General features: G+C 37.1%; 1 protein-coding gene across 6 annotated transcripts in view; it reads left to right on the forward strand.

Annotated features, from left to right (window-relative positions):
- The window catches only part of SYNRG (synergin gamma), a 43,719-nt gene that overhangs the window by 4,370 nt on the left and 21,833 nt on the right, over positions 1-17,516 (forward strand). For 2 of the 6 annotated variants that reach the window (XM_064523098.1, XM_064523099.1), the window contains exons 2-14: positions 406-446; positions 1,782-1,900; positions 3,441-3,571; positions 3,910-4,015; positions 4,644-4,755; positions 5,978-6,277; positions 6,890-7,114; positions 9,580-9,657; positions 10,794-10,990; positions 11,863-12,111; positions 12,951-13,087; positions 15,097-15,215; positions 15,392-15,454. In XM_064523098.1, coding sequence (XP_064379168.1) covers positions 406-446; positions 1,782-1,900; positions 3,441-3,571; positions 3,910-4,015; positions 4,644-4,755; positions 5,978-6,277; positions 6,890-7,114; positions 9,580-9,657; positions 10,794-10,990; positions 11,863-12,111; positions 12,951-13,087; positions 15,097-15,215; positions 15,392-15,454 — 1,877 coding nt within the window. The remainder of the gene's footprint in view (positions 1-405; positions 447-1,781; positions 1,901-3,440; positions 3,572-3,909; positions 4,016-4,643; positions 4,756-5,977; positions 6,278-6,889; positions 7,115-9,579; positions 9,658-10,793; positions 10,991-11,862; positions 12,112-12,950; positions 13,088-15,096; positions 15,216-15,391; positions 15,455-17,516) is intronic. The other 4 variants (XM_064523102.1, XM_064523103.1, XM_064523100.1 and 1 more) reach the window with 3 other exon arrangements.

Genomic DNA, 17,516 nt, shown 5'->3' on the forward strand with positions numbered 1-17,516 from the left:
CTTATTCATTCTGCAGTTCTCGAAGGCCTAGCCCACGTTAGTAAAGGTGCTGAAAACTCTTTGATGGGTGATGTAGATGAATCAAAACCATTTTAGTAGTATTATGGCAGGTGAGATGCATTTCTCCTTCGTTTTGCTGCCTGTGACGATATTGACAGGGCCAGTGTGACTCTTCTGTCATTTGGAAGGGTCTCCGCTGAGGGTCCCTGGGGGGGATGGCTTTTTCCGTAATGCAGGGATGTTCTGTTCAGTGAAATCCGCAGTAGCAGATGAATACGCTGACCAGAAGGTGGGAGAGTTTGGTGGTGGTGTTGACATGCAAGTCAAGGTAGCTTTTTCACTCATTTATGTAGAGAAGTTGCATTAAAATTACAGACTCTCATGTACCTTCTTTTCCATCCCCAGCTTCATGTTTCCTGTAGCAGGCGGTTTAGGCCCTCCTCAAGGTATGTAGGAATTTCAGGTTCTGAGCACTAAGTTATTTCCTTTGTTTAGATACATTAAACAGCTTAAAGTAATTTCTGTTCTGTGCTGACGCTGAGAAATGTGACTACTAAGTGACCTCCTTAGCTGTTTTTCCGCTTTGATTCAGTATCTGTGTGCTGAGTCTTGCAACATTATTTGTAAAAATGTATGTATAATGTTGAAGAAGCACACTTACCAGAATGCTAGATTAAAGATCTAGGAGCTAGAACTCCATTTTGAACTTGAATTTGCCTTTAAGATTTTTGTATTATTTTGAACGTGGTATTTAACCTCTTTATGCTTCATCTACCAGCTGTGTATACCCATATTGTGTGGGTGTTGCAAGACCTGGTAAATATTTACAAAGCACAGCAAGACCCTGGGACAAGAGGCGCAACCTATGTGGAAAGTATTAATACAATAGGAGAGCCTCAGCCTTAAATTACCTTTGTCCTCATTCCTATTCCAGTGCTGTTTGTTTAATTAATGGAAAATGCAGAGAGAACTTGTAGGGGGAAGGGAGAATTTTCTTAAAAAACATGGTTTCTCGCAGATTGATTTATGGATTACTCCTGAGTGTATCGTGTCCCTCCTGGAGTGCTTTTACCTATGATGTTAAGTTACGCGCAGTTATAATTGTCTCATAGTGCTGGTAACACATCTGTATTTTCTATTAGTATGTGTCTTCCAAGACAGCAAAATGTGAGATATGAAAATACTGAAACATAATCCATTTGGCTTTATTCAGTGAATTAATACATTCCACCTTGATTTGTCCAATTCTGTTTAAGTTTAGCTTTTACTGATAAATCTTTTAACCATTCTAATATAGATAGTGGTCTAACTAATCTATCCAGCCAGCTTAGAATGTGGGATTTTCATTGTGAAAACGATACAATTTTATCTCCCATTGGCTTATCTTCAAAAGCTACTAGTTTATAAGTTCCCCTTTCAAGAGAAATGGGGAATTATCAGTGCCTGTCAACCTGGCAAATTAAATCTGGTTGTGGTTGAAAATCACCCTTCTGAAATAAGATGGGAAGAAACCTACAGAGAATCTGTAGGATGGTGGAGGGATTCATCAGCTTAGTTACTGGGGAAGCCCCATAACCTTTCTTTCATTAGACTGGCCAACGCCTAACCTAAGGAAATTCTCTGGCTGCCTGCAGTGTTGTGTGTGTTTTATTTATGAAACAGTCCAGCCAGACTGAGAGGTTTTTCCTTTCCTTTGCTTTACTGGTTTAATAAGAAAACAAAAACAAAAAACAAGCTTTAATACTAGCAGGGATCTTACCTTGTTTAATATTTTGTTGTAGGGATGATTCCTATGCAACAGCAAGGATTTCCAATGGTTTCTGTCATGCAGTCCAATATGCCAGGCATGATGGGCATGAATTACGGTTCTCAGATGCCTCCGGGACCCATGACCATGCAGGTGCGTGACACCGGTCGCATTGAAATGGATGCTTTGATGTTTGTTTGAAAGGTGACAGCCAACCCTGTAGCCTTCTCAACTGCAGTGCGACAACAGGGGAGAACCTGGCTTGAAACTGAAGGATGGGTATTAGTGGGTAAAAACTGAGGCAGGGCATCATATTTTATAGTATTCTCTGAATAGATTTCTGATATTTAAAGAAATCTCTGAGCTTCATTGGGATCTGAATAGAGAGAGTGTGGGAGCTTGGCATATATTACTCGCTATAGAATAAAGAGAAGGGAGGGTGTAGTGCAAGGACAATACAAGTAACATCTAAAGCAACTTGAATGTTATAGTCCGGTCTAAGATAATAGAACCTGACCTTTCATTTCTTATATGTGTTAATTACATCAAGGTCTGGTAACAGAAGGGTGGTCCCTCAATGGCAACAGAAACAAAAACGTTAGTAAGATGTTAAAAAGCTGTTAGATGCCACCTACTCCAAAGTACGGTTAGTAATAGTATTCAACTGTTAAGTAGCTTTTGTAATTCAAAATTCCCACAACATATTCCTGTCTTTTTACTTTTGCTTCATGCTTTCTCTTTTTTCACTTTGCTTTTATATTAATTACATTCCTGCTCTTAAGGTGGTATATTGTGTAGTATTTTAAATGAGATGTTTATAAGCTGAGAGGAAGTCACTATGTCCACAATTTGATTGATCATGGTCAATTTACTGCATTTTGTTTTATCCCTTTGTAATGCCTATGCTGGAAGTAATAGAACTATGTTTTGTAAATGTAGGTGGCAATTCCTAAACTTGAAAAAACCCTTGTTCCAAGGAGCAAAGAATCTCTTAAATGTGCTCTATTTTTTCACTTGATCAGTTTTCCCATTTGTTCTGCTTCCTGTGTTGTCATTTTGTCTTGCTTAAAGCAATTTTCTGTCTTTAACTCTTCTGTTGCTAATTGCTATATATATATATCTGCAAACCTTTCTAATATAGATGCAGTTTATACAGGCAAGTGTCCTCTTTTCTGTTGCCTTATACAGTCTCCCTCTCTTGGACTCCTAGATAAGCTATGCTTGCAAAATGACCAGACCAGATTTTGCCGGCATCCGTTGTTGGTTAGGAGAGTGCACTTCCTGGATGAAATTAAAAAATATTACACAATCCTTTAGAATAGGGGAAAGGGGAAAAAAACCCCAAACCATAGTACTGAAGAGGGTGTAGGTTGGGATATCTGTAACATTCCCACTCTTCAGGTAGGTTGCATGGATTTGAATTCCTGATTTTTTGTATTTTTTGTATTTGTCCAGAAGACCAGCCTGCCTTTTAAATTCCTTTAAGAACTGTGATTCTGTATTGAGGGGGAAGAGTGCCATCTACTGAATGACCGATGCTTTTTTTTTTTTCCTCTAACAGCCAGTCTGTGGTCAGAGGCTTCTCATCCAAATACACACCTAATGGTCTAAATTTTATGAGATCTAGCTAGTTCACAATTTGGCATGGTGGCTTGGCTTTTTCTATGGAGTTGTATTATTGATTTTTTTCTAGGGTGGAATGCCTTTAGGGCCAATGCAAGCAACTGGAATGCCTTACATGGGACAGGCTTCTTTCTTAGGAATGCGTGCAGCAGCCCCACAGTATACCCCCGACATGCAGAAACAGTTTGCAGAAGAACAACAGTAAGTGACACTTAATTTACTCTTGGCAAATTCTTCTTTTTTTCATGGACGAGGTATAGTCTGGAGGTGTAGTCCACACAGTAAAATTATTATTGATAGTTTCTCTAGAAAGAAGTGCAGTTAGGACTGTAAAATATTGTGAAGATCATTCCTTTGCATTTGAAGGCGGTCTATGAAGTTAGTAATGCCCGTCTTCTTACAATTCTGCGAAAAGTGGAAGTGTGCACACCAAGCCATCTGAATTCGAGAAAGGAGAAATGGAATAATCAAGAAGAAGCTTGACATGAAAATTATAATGAAAAAATGCTTTCTTTAGCTTTTTCATCATTTTGCTTTAGAAAGAGGTTTGAGCACCAGCAGAAATTCTTAGAAGAAGAACGAAAACGACGCCAGTTTGAAGAGCAGAAACAGAAGCTGAGACTCCTGAGCAGTGTGAAACCTAAGGTATGTCCTAAATAACTGGGTGGTGTATTTGTTTTTTGTTTTTTGGTTTTTTTTAACATGGCTTTTGATGGGATTGTCTCATTTGACAAACAGGTAAGTGGGAAATTTATATGAGGCATGAAATTAGATCTTGGAAAGCATCTGGAATATTCAGTCCTTTACACACTTTTGGTGTAATGTAAACAAAGTCTGGTATTGAAAATGAAATCAGTTTTTCAAAAATAAACTTAACCTGGTGTGTAAGATTTGCGAACAGATGGAGTTTCCAGAATAGATTGTTTGGTGGTTTGTTCATTAACTTTATTAAGTTTTGGACAGTTCCAGTGAGCTCAGCAGTTCTCATCTGCAAGAATACAAATAGCTGAGTAATGTTTATACATTGTTCTAATACACAAACTGTATGTCTGAAGACTGAGAAATGCTGTCACTGTGTGGTCTGCAGGATAATCTCCCTTTCTAAATAGCAGAGTTCTTGTTCATATGCTGCAGAAAAGCATTGCTGGAGAAAGAAGGTTTTAATCTAACAGCAAGCATTGCTATTTTTTTTCTTTTTTTGCTAAACAAGTGTGGCTGTTGAAAGAAAACTGAGTTGTACTGTCAATTTTTCAAATGTTCTGTCATGTTCCAGACAGGTGAAAAAAGCCGAGATGACGCATTGGAAGCCATTAAAGGAAATTTAGATGGTTTTTCTAGAGATGCTAAAATGCACCCAACACCAGCATCGCATCCAAAAAAGCCAGGTTTGTCATCTTCCAACTCAAAACTCTGATATTTGGTTCCTCCTGCTGAGAATTTTGATTCCAAGAAATACCTTTATATGGTGGATTATCTGTATTGTAAAATGAAATGTCATCCTAGCTGCTGTTTGCTTTCTCAGGTTATGACAGTGAAATATTAGATTTTGGCTTTTATTAGAAGACTTGATATCTTTAAAAGAAAGCTTAATGTGATGTGCTTAATGTGAAGTCTTATGTAAATTGATAGTGAATGTTAAGCCCACCGTTAGTAACTTCCTTTATACACTTTGATTCTAAATGTTATAATTGAGTTTGGTTTTTTTTTTCCTAGACAAAGAATTAATTAATGTTTTGCCCAGTGCTTTTGAAGCTGAGAAGTGCTATATAAGTGCTAAGTATTATCAAAACCTTGTATAATGACTTCAGTGTACTCTAATAGTTTACGTTTATAACGTTACCTGGGCGTGGTCAAACTGAAGCCATTTGTGTTCTCTTTTCTCAGTGATAACTACCTTTGTAATAATTACTACTAAAGATTTCCTTTGAACTGTAGTTGTATAGCTTGTTTTGTTTCTAGCCTGAAATGAAGCTCATCTAGACAAGCTTTTTCCCAGATAAATCTTCATCTGTTCTGTGGGTTTGCTCTTAAATAATTCTGCAGTCACGAGTGCTTTTCTGATGATTTTTTCCATTGCCTGTTGATTTGCGCATCCCGTGTCAGTTCTGTTAAAATGGGTAACAACGGGAAGGGGATCAAGCAGAAAACTCTCTAAATGAATATAAACTTGTTTTGGATCTTACAATGTATTATTGAATTTCTGAGGATAAAATGCTTCTTTGAGGGAGAATATCCCTGCTGCCCCCCTCCTCAATTATGTCTACTTGAGGATACTACCTTTTGAATGGTTTTGACTCAGTTTGTTTAAAACAAATGGAATACTTTCATAGCCAGTGTTAAGAATCAAGTTTCAATCCAAGTGTTTATGTCATAAAAAATCTGAGAGAGAAGATGCATGGTGGGAAGTGGCTGCTCAGTTTTACCTCATGTATTTCTGTTATGCTAACAATGGTAACTATTCTCATCTCTTTGTCAAATAATGTATCCACTGCTGTTTCTCCTCACCCATTTGCTGTGCATACCTAATATTTATCATTTCTCCCTGCCTTTCCACCAAAAAGCCTTTTTCCTCATCACTTTGCATTGTGTGTTCATTCCATTTTACAGATCATCCCACATCATCCCATTCTGCTGTATCTGTTTCCCACTCTGCTTTTCTTGATGATGAAGAATTTAGTGACTTTATGCAAGGGCCTGTTGAAATCCCCAAACTGGTGCCTCAACCCACCTCTCAGCCTTTTCAGCCTTTCTGTTCTGCTCCTGAGGCTGGGCAACTGCTTTCAGGGAAGGCTATGGTCCAGCCTCTCCCTTCAACCCAGACTCCAGTCTTATCCGTCCTGCATGGTACAATTGGGCAGGTTCCTTATTTTCCTACCTCTGCATCTTCACCCAGTATCCATAAAACAGGTAACTCAAAATACCTTTTTTTAAATGCCGCCTTCTGTCATAGAGATACACAGAGTCATTACCTCTCTTATTGTTATTCACTCTGGCTGAAAAAAGTAATACATAGGCAATTAAGTAGAAACCTGCTGATCCATGAGGAAAAATGATTAAGTTCCTCTCCTCCTTCCCTTAGAACTTTACTGCCAGAGCAAGTCATGTGTCAATCCAAAGGTTGCTAAATATGCATATTGCTGATATTAAGAGAATTAAGTCTTCACTCTCTTCTACTAGGTTTTTTTTTAAGTGTGTACTACAAAAAGATATCATTGAGTGATATAAACATATCTTTATTATGCTACTGTGGAGCATTATGCGCTTATGTATTTAATATATCTCCTCTCCTACTTGCTGCTTTTTGTTTTTTTTTACTTTGTTGTGTATGTGTGGTACATCGGGGCAGAATCAGGCTCTAAAAGTGTTTGAACAGGGTGGTACTATTGCTCTCAGCTGGGAGAGATACTGATCTTGATAATTCATCCGTGGTACCAGTAATACTTTTCCTTTAGAAGTGTAGAATTACAGTCTGTGTGGTTAATAACAAAATATAAACACTTCCTCCTGCTGTTTATTCAGGCTCTTCCTTGGAGGAGAAAGTCTTAGATAATGGCTTAAATGAATCTGAACGAGATCAAACCAAACTTAAAACAACTGAAGTTGGGCACAAAGCCTCAGCTGCAAGCCACGTTCATCCCAGTCTAACCATCAATGACTGGGGTGTTATAGGTGGACGTGAAAGTGGTACCACTACTACAGAGGCGCACAAGGCTTCAGAACAAAACATAGCAGTTGAAGAGTGTGGTGAGCAAATGAAACATATGACAGAATTTAAACCTAATAAAATGCTGCTTGAATGCTAACACTTTATACACTAATTCTGAGGCCAGTGCTGCATAATTTTGCTCTGAATGCCTGCTTGAATAATATGTCAATGCCTCTTGCTCCTTGCTGAAAGTAACAACTATGATTTTGCTCTGAACTCTTTCCACGTGAATTTACTGCTGTAATCACTTTAACATGGTTGTTTAATCAGGTCTGCTTCTGTTTTAAAATATTCTGTCCTCTTTCTTGGGAAAAAGTTGTGCTGTCTAAAGATATTATTATTTATTTAAGGAAATTTGCTACTAACGATGGTCAATATCATGGTGGATTTTCACCTTGAAATTTGAGGGGGTAAACTCTTGTTAGGTTAAAGCCCTTAGCTAGACACTATTAGGTTCCTAGACAATTTGCCTCTCATACGTGTTTTGTCTGAAGTTGTCTGCATTTCAGAGATCAAAATTTCAAACGCTGGACCAGATGGAGTAAGTCAAACTTTTAAGCAAGTTTTAGCTCCAGTTTGCATTTTACTGAAGTTGACAATTGAATGTTTGGTTCTTTACTACTTACTTCAGTTAAAACAGATCCACATTACCTGTTGCACCTTGATTAGTGCTCCGATATTGAACTTGAGGATTACGTGAAACTTGAGCTCCAGTGTATTCAAGAATAAATACAAGCCCTTTGTTTAATCTCACTTCGCTGGAGGGTGAGATGAAATAGAGAAGGGAGACAGTTTCTCGTGCATAGATGAATGAATTAAGCACTTTCTCGAGCAGTTCTTTTCTAGAAGTACAGTAACTTTTATTAATAATCTTGTGTGTTCCACTCTGGCTGTTTGTATATGTTGCTTTCAAGTGTTACCTTGTCCAAAAAAAAAAAAAAAAAAAAAAAAAAGATTGGATGAAATTAAATGGTTTGAATAGGCATTTTTTAATGAGTGGAGCCTTTTAGCAATTTATCATTTATTAAAAAGTGACTTAACTTAAAAGAACATACAGCATGAAATAGGAGCTACTCATTTATTTGTAGTTCAGTCCATGCAAAATAATTGCATTGTTCGTTTTGCACAAAACCAGTATAATCTGATGCCTGTTTAAAAAAAAAAAAGAGAAAGAAAAAAAGAAGTGGGGGACAAATGACTCTGGCTTAAGATGAGAGGCAACCTGCAGAAGACGATGGTGTTGGAGGTGATTGTGTAGTACAATAGTTTAGAATAATTCCCGATGTTAAGGAGGCTTTGAGGGATGAGCTCAAATACTTTGTGAGGAACAGAAGTTTGGTAGATAAGTGATAATGGCAGAGAAAAGGGAATACTGAAAAATGGCAAACCTTCACCCATCTCGATGTTATCAAAGTTTTGAGCAAGATTCTCCTTTGTAGCAACTAGATCAACTAAATGAATTCCTTTTCACTTTTGCTATTATTTCAGTTTAAGGAGTTGAGCTATATCAGATATTCAAAGGGTGGAGCAAGAATTGGTAGTATGCAGAAGTGTCTTGGGAAGAGTGGTTAACGCTGAAGAATAATAATCAGATTGGAGGAAGCAGCAAATGTCTTTTGCTTGGCTGGCAAAATGGAAGGAATTGCTTGTATTAAAATGTGCTTGGAGCTATGGGATGATTAGAAATTAGACTGTAGTCAGGAGAGAATTGATGTGGAAGATGAGATGCAAGGACATTGGGAAAGAATGAGAATTCTTAAATAAAGGGTTTGTCAGAGCTTCATCTGAGGTAAGGAGAAAAATCTGTTAGGGGAGAAGAGCTAGATCAGGGAGTAAAACTGAGACTGAGAGGAAGAGTTAACGCACTGGAGAAGTAAATATTCAATTCACAGGGACTGAAGTGTGACAGATCACATTATGAAACTGCAGTAGCGAAGATAGCAATGATGTCTTCTGGATCTGAAGACTAGGAGCAGTGAGGCAATGGATACGTATTTGTGGGAGAGATCTGTTACGGGGATTCAGGCCGTTTGTGGATTTCCCTGAGCAGGATTATCTGGTGGAGTGTTATAAATGTTTCTTAGGCTTCTGTTCTGGTAGATGTGCATTTATTTGTTCCACAAGTGGCCCTAATAGCAAACTATTGATGGGAAGACTAAATCTGATATGGCACAGAACTGCTGTCTGAAATTTTGAGAGACAATGAGACTTGAGCTTCTGTTCAACCAGAAATTTGGCAAATGAGGAGCTCCTTATTTCATTGTGTGTATATAATTGTATTCTTGCTGTTACTCCCAATCATTGTAGTTATTATGTGGAAATATTTATTGACTGCAGTAGCTGTTTTTCCTCTCTGGGCACAGTGACTCCCACCTGAAATCTTTGCCTGAAATGCTAAATGATATTGACAAACTGATCTAGTCTCAAAGATCTTTATACTCTGAATCTGTATGTCCTAATACAATTGCCTCTTTCCTTTTCTTGTTAACTTGTACACATCTAGGAGTTGGAGTGTTCCCTTCGCAGGACCCAATTCAGCAGATGATGCCTCCTTGGATTTACAATGATAGTTTGGTCCCAGGTAAAATAAATAAATAAAAGGGCACAAAATGCCGAATAAAACATAAAACAAAATAATTCTATGAAAATACATTTTTGATGAAAAAGTACAAAGTACTACACTAAATATTCTTGATGTCTAATTAATTGTTCAGCTATAATAAAACTTTCCAGTTACTATGGCTTATGGTAATTAGAAAATAGTTTTACTTTTATTCTAGAAACATGGCCACTTAGCCAGAAGAGTAAATGTTAGCAGCACACATTTAGCAGCTGTGTGGCTGAAAGAATAAGCTTCCTCCCCCCACCCCATGGATCTTTGGTGTCCTTGATTTTCCTTTGGAATTAAATGGATGAGTGATTGATTTTAACACTGGAAGATTATCTTACAATGTTTTAGTTTACCGGCCTATAATCTCTGTTGTTACGCAATTACTGCTGTTGAGCATGACTAGAAATGTTATGTTCTACCCAGTAAACAACATAAAGTGTGAATGCATATGTACGTCCATTGCCATTTACTGATTGAGGTGTTTTTCTTCAGTCACCAGCTGAAGCCCGTATTTTTGATACATTTGAAATTCACGGTGGCTTCATCTGCGTTTGAGGAAACCGGAAGTTTCTTCAAGCACATTAAATGTTTAATCTAGAGTTTGTAATGACAGCAGATTATGCTGGTAGAAGTTGCTATTGCTGATAATACTACTTTCATGGGTAGTTGGGTTTCTGGTATCTCTTCAATTAAGCAGACTTGTTTCTTAAGGTTATTTACTTTATATATGCAAATAGCAGTAAATAGAAAATGAAATGCTGTACTAAATATTGATTACACAGAATTCTAAATACATAAAGCTGCTATAACTATCTTTTTATAAGAATTATCCTAAAAATTCATTAAAGAAATGTTTTTAAATATAGAGCAGTAATAGCATTCTGTATGAAGTATTTTTTCTTTGTGTAAACTTGTATGTAAGACCATCAAAAATGCATTTAAATGAAACATGACTATTGAACATGATGCCAGAATGCTGATACCTTTTTGAATGCTATTAATTTTATATACTAAATGCTAAGAGTTTGAGTCAAAATAGAAAAGCAATCTTAAATTCACTTGAAAACTGCAATTGTCACTATCTAATACTGAGTCCCTCTTAACAGAGTTGTATAAGAAAATTTTAGAAAGCACGATGACTCCTGCTGGAATAGATACTGCTAAACTCTATCCCATACTGATGTCATCTGGATTGCCCAGAGAGACTCTTGGACAAATATGGGCTTTAGCCAACCGTACCACACCCGGGAAGCTTACAAAAGAAGAGCTTTATGCTGTCCTGGCTATGATAGCAGTAACTCAGGTACAACTAAGACTTTGGAGACTAATGCGGAAAGGTAGCTCACTTAACTTCTCCACCATATATTGCATGTCAGCACAAGTGGCTATTCTACCACACTTCTAGTAAAATACTTGTTTTGTTGAAGTCCAGAAGAGAAACTCTCATTATAACTTCAGTGAAATTGTAATTTCATTCCCTGTACTTACACTTCAGTTATTCCTTCCTTTAGTGTCAGCTGAAGATAGTTCTTGTACATATGAGGTTCTGTTCATGTATCTTTTTAATTTAAAATACTGGCTATATTTCTTCTGTTGTATGCACATCTGTTCCCCTGAAATTGTATGGTTTCTGTATACCTAGACTGTGAATAGCTGAACTTGCTGCCTTCTCTCCTCCATCAGCGGAGTGTTGATTGTAAGCTTTTGTTCTGTGTCAGCATAGTGTCATATTTTACCAGTTTAGTAGAAAGCTGTCAGAAAACACCAACCCTGTATGGAAACCAAGGCACGAGTGTCTTCAGCTGTGAAGATCCAAACTGAGGTACCTTGTGGGAGTGGTGTGTGGGGGAAGACTGCGTAGCACACACCAGGTTCAGCATAGCTTTGCTTGCCAGTGCTTGCTAGATTTGCTTATTAAAGCTGAACAAAAATGCAGTCAAATGTTTCTGAAAACCCAGGTGAGGTATGCAACTCCAGCACTCAGGGTGTTAAGTAGAATTCACATTGCTTATAGGCTGTTGATAGCTTTTTTTGAGAGAGAGAGAGAGACGAATTGATTCCCTGCCCTTTCATGGCTTCGATAATTTAAACTAGAAACTGGAGCTGAGAATGCAGCATGCATTTTTTTTTGTTAGTGTGTACTACATGGTTGTCTTTGCTTTTCTGCTTGTGCAGAGAGGAATACCAGCAGTGAGTCCTGATGTGTTAAACCAGTTTCCAGCTGCCCCTGTGCCTACTTTAACTGGGTTACCAATGTCACTGCCTGCCACGGTAAGCCAGCAGCCTCTGCTGCCCACCGGACCACCAGTCTCCATGCCGCTCAGTATCGGACCGGCCGTCATAGGGATGAGCATAACGGCACCGGCGGGTGGAGCTGCAACACAGTCTCCGGGAGGTTTTGTACCATCCTACCCACCCAGTCAGGTTAGAGGTGCTAACCATGCTGTTGCATGGTGAATCTGTGTCCTGGGAAGAGAATTAGCCTGGCTGTTTCAGAGCTGCAAAATGACAACAGCATTTAAGTAAATGACAAAAAACGAAGCTGAAATCTAGAATGCATCATCTAAAAACGTGAAGCCATGCTGCTGTAAATGTCCTTTTATTTTTTCCATTTCTTTTTGGTGGTGTTAGAGGTTAAAAGAAAAAAAGGCTTTCTCCACTACAAACTAGCTTTCTCCACTACAAATGCTTGCAAGAGGATTTTAGTTGTAGTTTGGATTTTATAATGCCCATAAAATGGAGCTTAGGTTAAACTGCACAAAATAATCTGTTAGCTGAGCATAAGTTAGAATTTTCAAGAGAAGCTGAGAACTATAAAAGCCTTTATTCTCCAACATGGTAGGTGACATTGGGGATCAGTTTTGGTGTTTGCAAATATGGTTCATCCTTCTTGCAAGAACATTTCTTCTGATGCTTTTGCTATGTCTATGATTGATTTAAATTGATAGTATTCTTCCTGTTTTAAAAGATGTGGCTATGATGAATAATACATTTATTGTAAAGGGAATAGAGTTCCTTATTCAACGGTTCATGCATACTTTCTGTAATCCCAAACACCTTGTCTGTGTTTTGAGTATGTGAGGTGCAGGCAAAGTAAAAACACTGATCATACTAATTTTACATATTAATGTTGAAAGTGTGTGTGGGGGGGTAGGTTGTTTGTTTTTTAAAGTGGGAAAAAGAACCCTTCTGAACTGGTTTAATGCTGTATGACAATCTGGGAAGATAACAGTATATCAATTTATGTGTTATCTGTAATCCAGGTAGTAAAACCAGAGGATGATGACTTTCAGGAGTTCCAGGATGCTTCAAAGTCTGGCTCAATAGATGACTCTTTCACTGATTTCCAAGGGGATGTGGCAGGCTCCTCCAAAGCAGCCAGTTCACAGCACCGGAGCAGGTAGCAGATCTTTGATTTCCACCCCTTCAGTACTTTAAAACTCTTTTAAGAAATGAAACGTTTTCCTCTTTTGTAGGTAGCTTTTTAGCCTGTAATTTTCTTCTGTCACCTGACTTCTGCCCTGGCAGTTTCTTTTGAAGGCTGTTACAACTACAATTAAGCTTTCTGAATTAAAAATGACATTTGATGTACCATAGGTGGTTGGCTGTTCTTTAGCATTCCATTCACAATGCTGAGGTAAATTGCATATACAAGGTATGCGGATAGGTTTTTCAAATGTTAATACTATTGCACAGGCAATTGTAAATTACTTCATACTGAGCATTCACGCAATAGTCATCCGTACAGCTATTCAGAAAAAGTACATTGGAACAGATGAGTACTGCTCTTAGTGTTATGTGCTTCTATTAGAAGTGTGATCTAGTGTTCATTGAGGTTGATAGAAAACATTCACTGATATCAAGGTCTCTCATCAGGCCTTGACTATGCAAAGAACATGACATCATACTCTTTTAAATGGTGGAGAAGTGTAGTGGATAGGGTTTTCATTATTTCTATCATCTCTCTGGCTGGTGCTTAAACTTTTAATAACTGACTATAAATATGAACTGAAATCTCATTCAGACTTTAGCAGTCTTACCTTTTCATCTGGGAGACTGCCAAGATGTAATCCCAGTTCAGGCAAATTTTGTATAACAAATTAAGTATGCATATTTACTTCCTTTGAGAGTTTAAAATTAATGTTTCAAAGTCCTGGGATCATAAAATCCTGAAGTCGTCTTTCCTTTTATTGCACAGAGCAAAATTTTATGTGGCTTCCATGTGTTTTAATTGTAGACACACACATTTTCAGTGTATTGGACTGACTGTCCTTAGTTGCAAATGGAACTAGTGCTTTCCTGGTAAATAGCAATTACCAGTCACTTCCTCAACAGCAGCTTCAAATAGGATGCTATTATGCACAAATCTTTCAGTTACAGTATACATGACAGCATTATATATAAGGATTTTAATCTTGCTGATATCAGTTATGCCACATTTGTCTGACGGTGCCCTATTTTAAGTACAATCTTCATTTTAGGTGTCGTTTTGCAATTAAAGCCATTCTGCTAGTGAAAGTTTTAACAAACATTGTTTTTAAATTCAACAATGGGAAGCAGGGGATCCTGAAAAACTGGTGTTTCTTTTTCATGGCAGCAGTTCTCTTTATTCAGTTGTAAAAGCGTTCAGTTTTGAACAGAATGTTACAATGAGCTATAATCTAATTGCTTATGGAGCTTTATTTAAAAAAAAGCCATCTGTAGAGTACAGATGATTAACCATTACATTTGCCAAGATTGCATATCTAATAGCCTGTTTTGCAGTGATGTGAAATTTAATTATATTACCATAAGCTATATTTTTTTGACATTGCACTGTCTGTCTGCAAGCATCACAGACCATCATTAGCACGTATGTGCAAGTGCTAGGTTTGTATGTTGCTTGTAGGCTGCTGATAAGGAGATTTAAATGGCTCTGGAAAGGTTCTTGCTTCAGGCCAAAGAACACCATAGAAATTCACGTTTTCAGTGTGCATAGTATTGAATGATATAAACTAGAGGTAAAATGCATCATTCATATGTAAAGGATGTTGTTCTGTAGAGCTGCCAAGGTCTGATAAGGGGGCTTGTGCAGAGGGCAAGCAAAGCTGTTGCAGAACGTCTTTTAAATCTTCCAGTAATTGCTAACATAGTGTTAGGCTATTATGGCAGTTTTACTATATAGAGTGTGTTTATGTGCAAAAAGATTTGCTTGCATAACTATGGAATAATCATTTTTTTACTGAATAGATGGCTACCTAAACTTGCTGATTTGCACTGTGCAGAAATTCAAAGTTACCCTTTCCTTCTTTTTGAACAGTGGTTCTTTTTCTTTATTTCTATTTCTTTATTTCTATTTCTTTCTCTATTTCGTGTAGATTTCTTATGAATAAATTAAGGAACTTTGCTTTTATCTTTTTTTGTTTTTAGTGTTCCTTCTTTACTAATGCCACTCCCAGGTAGTAAGACACTCTCATCAACTGATAAGTATGCTGTGTTTAAAGGAATTTCATCTGAGAAGCCTTCTGAAAGCTCATCGACTTTTGGAGGTAAAAGGAAAACTATTCAACCAGTATGTGCAATTCATTGCAGTATTTCATATTTCTTATATTTTTGTCTTTGATAAAATGTTAACATAAAAATCCAGAGCAATTGTGCTAATATATATGATATTTGGGTTCATAATATCTTAATGTAAACTTATTTCTTTTCTCACATGCACTAGATTGTGGAGACAAATATAGTGCTTTCCGTGAATTAGAACAACCACCGGAGAGCAAATACTTAGGTAAGCAGTATATTTTGTGGAGCTGCTTGAGTGTATTTTCATGGGTTTTGGTGGTTCCCTATGAACTGCAGATTTTCCGTTGCCAGGATTCCAGAATAATTGTCCTTCAGTCAGTCTAAATAAGTTAGCAAGAAGTATCCCGAAACAGGAGTACAAGGTACTATTGTAACAGTCCACAACTTCATATTTGTAGAAGATTGGCCTCTCTTTTGGATATCTCGTGAAATACAATTACAAAAGAGCGGTCTCCCTAATCCTTTTCCAGAACCATCTATGTGTAACTCATTTATGCAGTATGAGAAGTAATCTTATTCTTTTTAATCAGATGGTAAAGATATCTCTAACTCTACTAACTCCCTTATATTACAGTGGACAGATGAGAATATAACTTTGTGGAAGTCAGGTTAAATTAGTAATAAATTTATATTACACCCTGCCATTTTGTCCCTTTATTTGTAAACAGTATTTTAGATTCTAGGACAAAACTGCTTGCCTGAGTTCATCCCTACTCCGTATTTTTCGAAGATACTGTTCTTTTTTCAGACATTGAGTTTTTGAAACTCCTGTGATGTTTTGTGGAGTGTTCATGTTCAGTACTGCTTCAGGATTAAGAGTTTGCAGTTAAATGAAATAACAGCATTTTATCTTTTTCCTTACGTGTCTTAAAATACAGAAAACTACTGTATTTGCCTGCTATCCAGGTCTGACCACTCTTAACCCTTTCACCAGCTTACATTTCTAATGGAAAAGTTTGCAATTCATCAGTAAGTTTAGTTTGCTGTGATGTTTTTAGTTTTGATAAATGAATGGCAATTTCAAAAGTTCTTGTATTGCTGTTGAGCCCAGTGAATTGATTGCAGGGGAAGGAGGATGGAATAATATGTCAGGTGTAGTCATGGTCCTCTACTACCATTATAAGGAATATTCCTTTAAATCTTGGTTAAACTAAGTTAAAATATGACACGGTGTGATAGCTTAAGAATTAAATCAGTTTCACAGATGTTAATGGTGTACTTCTAAAATAGGACAAAATATGTTTATATACAATATTGGACACTTGTCATAAAATATGCATCAATACTTTAAAATTACAAGTTGTCTAAGCAAATACATGCTGGTGAATGGGTTAAACAACTCAATAAAATAGCATTTTTCCATGTTGTTTTTCATATATTTAAAAGATTTTTTTTAAAACAAAAATTTGTATATGAACAGGAAGACATTTATGAAACGTACACCAAAATATTTATTGTAGATTCAATGAAAATATTCTGTTGCATAATGTTCAATCAGGTTTAAATTATAATCCCTTTCATAGCGCTATATTACATTTAGCATGCACCTGAACTAGAGATCTGCACGTTATGATTAATCATTCTCATGTTTGTGTAAAAGTCCAACTCCAAGCTTCCTAATAAAATTGTAATCAGTGTTTAGCTGAAACTATAAGATGCCTGAATTAAATCAAGTTTACTTTTAAGTTCTGATTATTTAACTTTATTGTTTATGTATTTAGGTGAGCCTGACAGAAGGAAAAAATGATAGATTAAAACGAGATTTTAAAAATGTTGTAAGACAAATTAGAACAACAAGCTTGCATTCCCTTGGGGTCTGGGGCTTTGCCTCTTGCCATCCTTTGGGTTCCCCGTTACGCAGGAATGGATAGGTTTGCTGGGCTTTCAGCCTTCTTAGGTGCTGTGTCCTGCCTCACAAGTACCTTCTTCAGCCACCAGCCAAATCCAGTTTGTCCCTCCTGTATTCCCCTTTCAGTTTATCAACAGGGCTGCTTCTGTCTCAACCTCCTGCTGACATCCTATGAAAAAATTGTATTTGTGAAATATTTTGAAGAGAAGGGGGAGAATTGCTTCTGTAACCAAGCACATGCTATATTGGTATAAGTGAAATTCAAGATTACAGTATTTGTTTGGCAAATATGAAAAGGATGAGGTGGGGAAAAATGTATGCAGGAGCTGGATGAGACAGTACTGATCACCTTTGAATCTATTGTTCATGGTGTGCGTTGATACTGACTCAGTGTAAAAGGAATTTAATGTGACTTTGA

The sequence above is a fragment of the Dromaius novaehollandiae genome, chromosome 19 (assembly GCF_036370855.1).
Source record: "Dromaius novaehollandiae isolate bDroNov1 chromosome 19, bDroNov1.hap1, whole genome shotgun sequence".
In the NCBI taxonomy this organism is placed as follows: Eukaryota; Metazoa; Chordata; class Aves; order Casuariiformes; family Dromaiidae; genus Dromaius; species Dromaius novaehollandiae.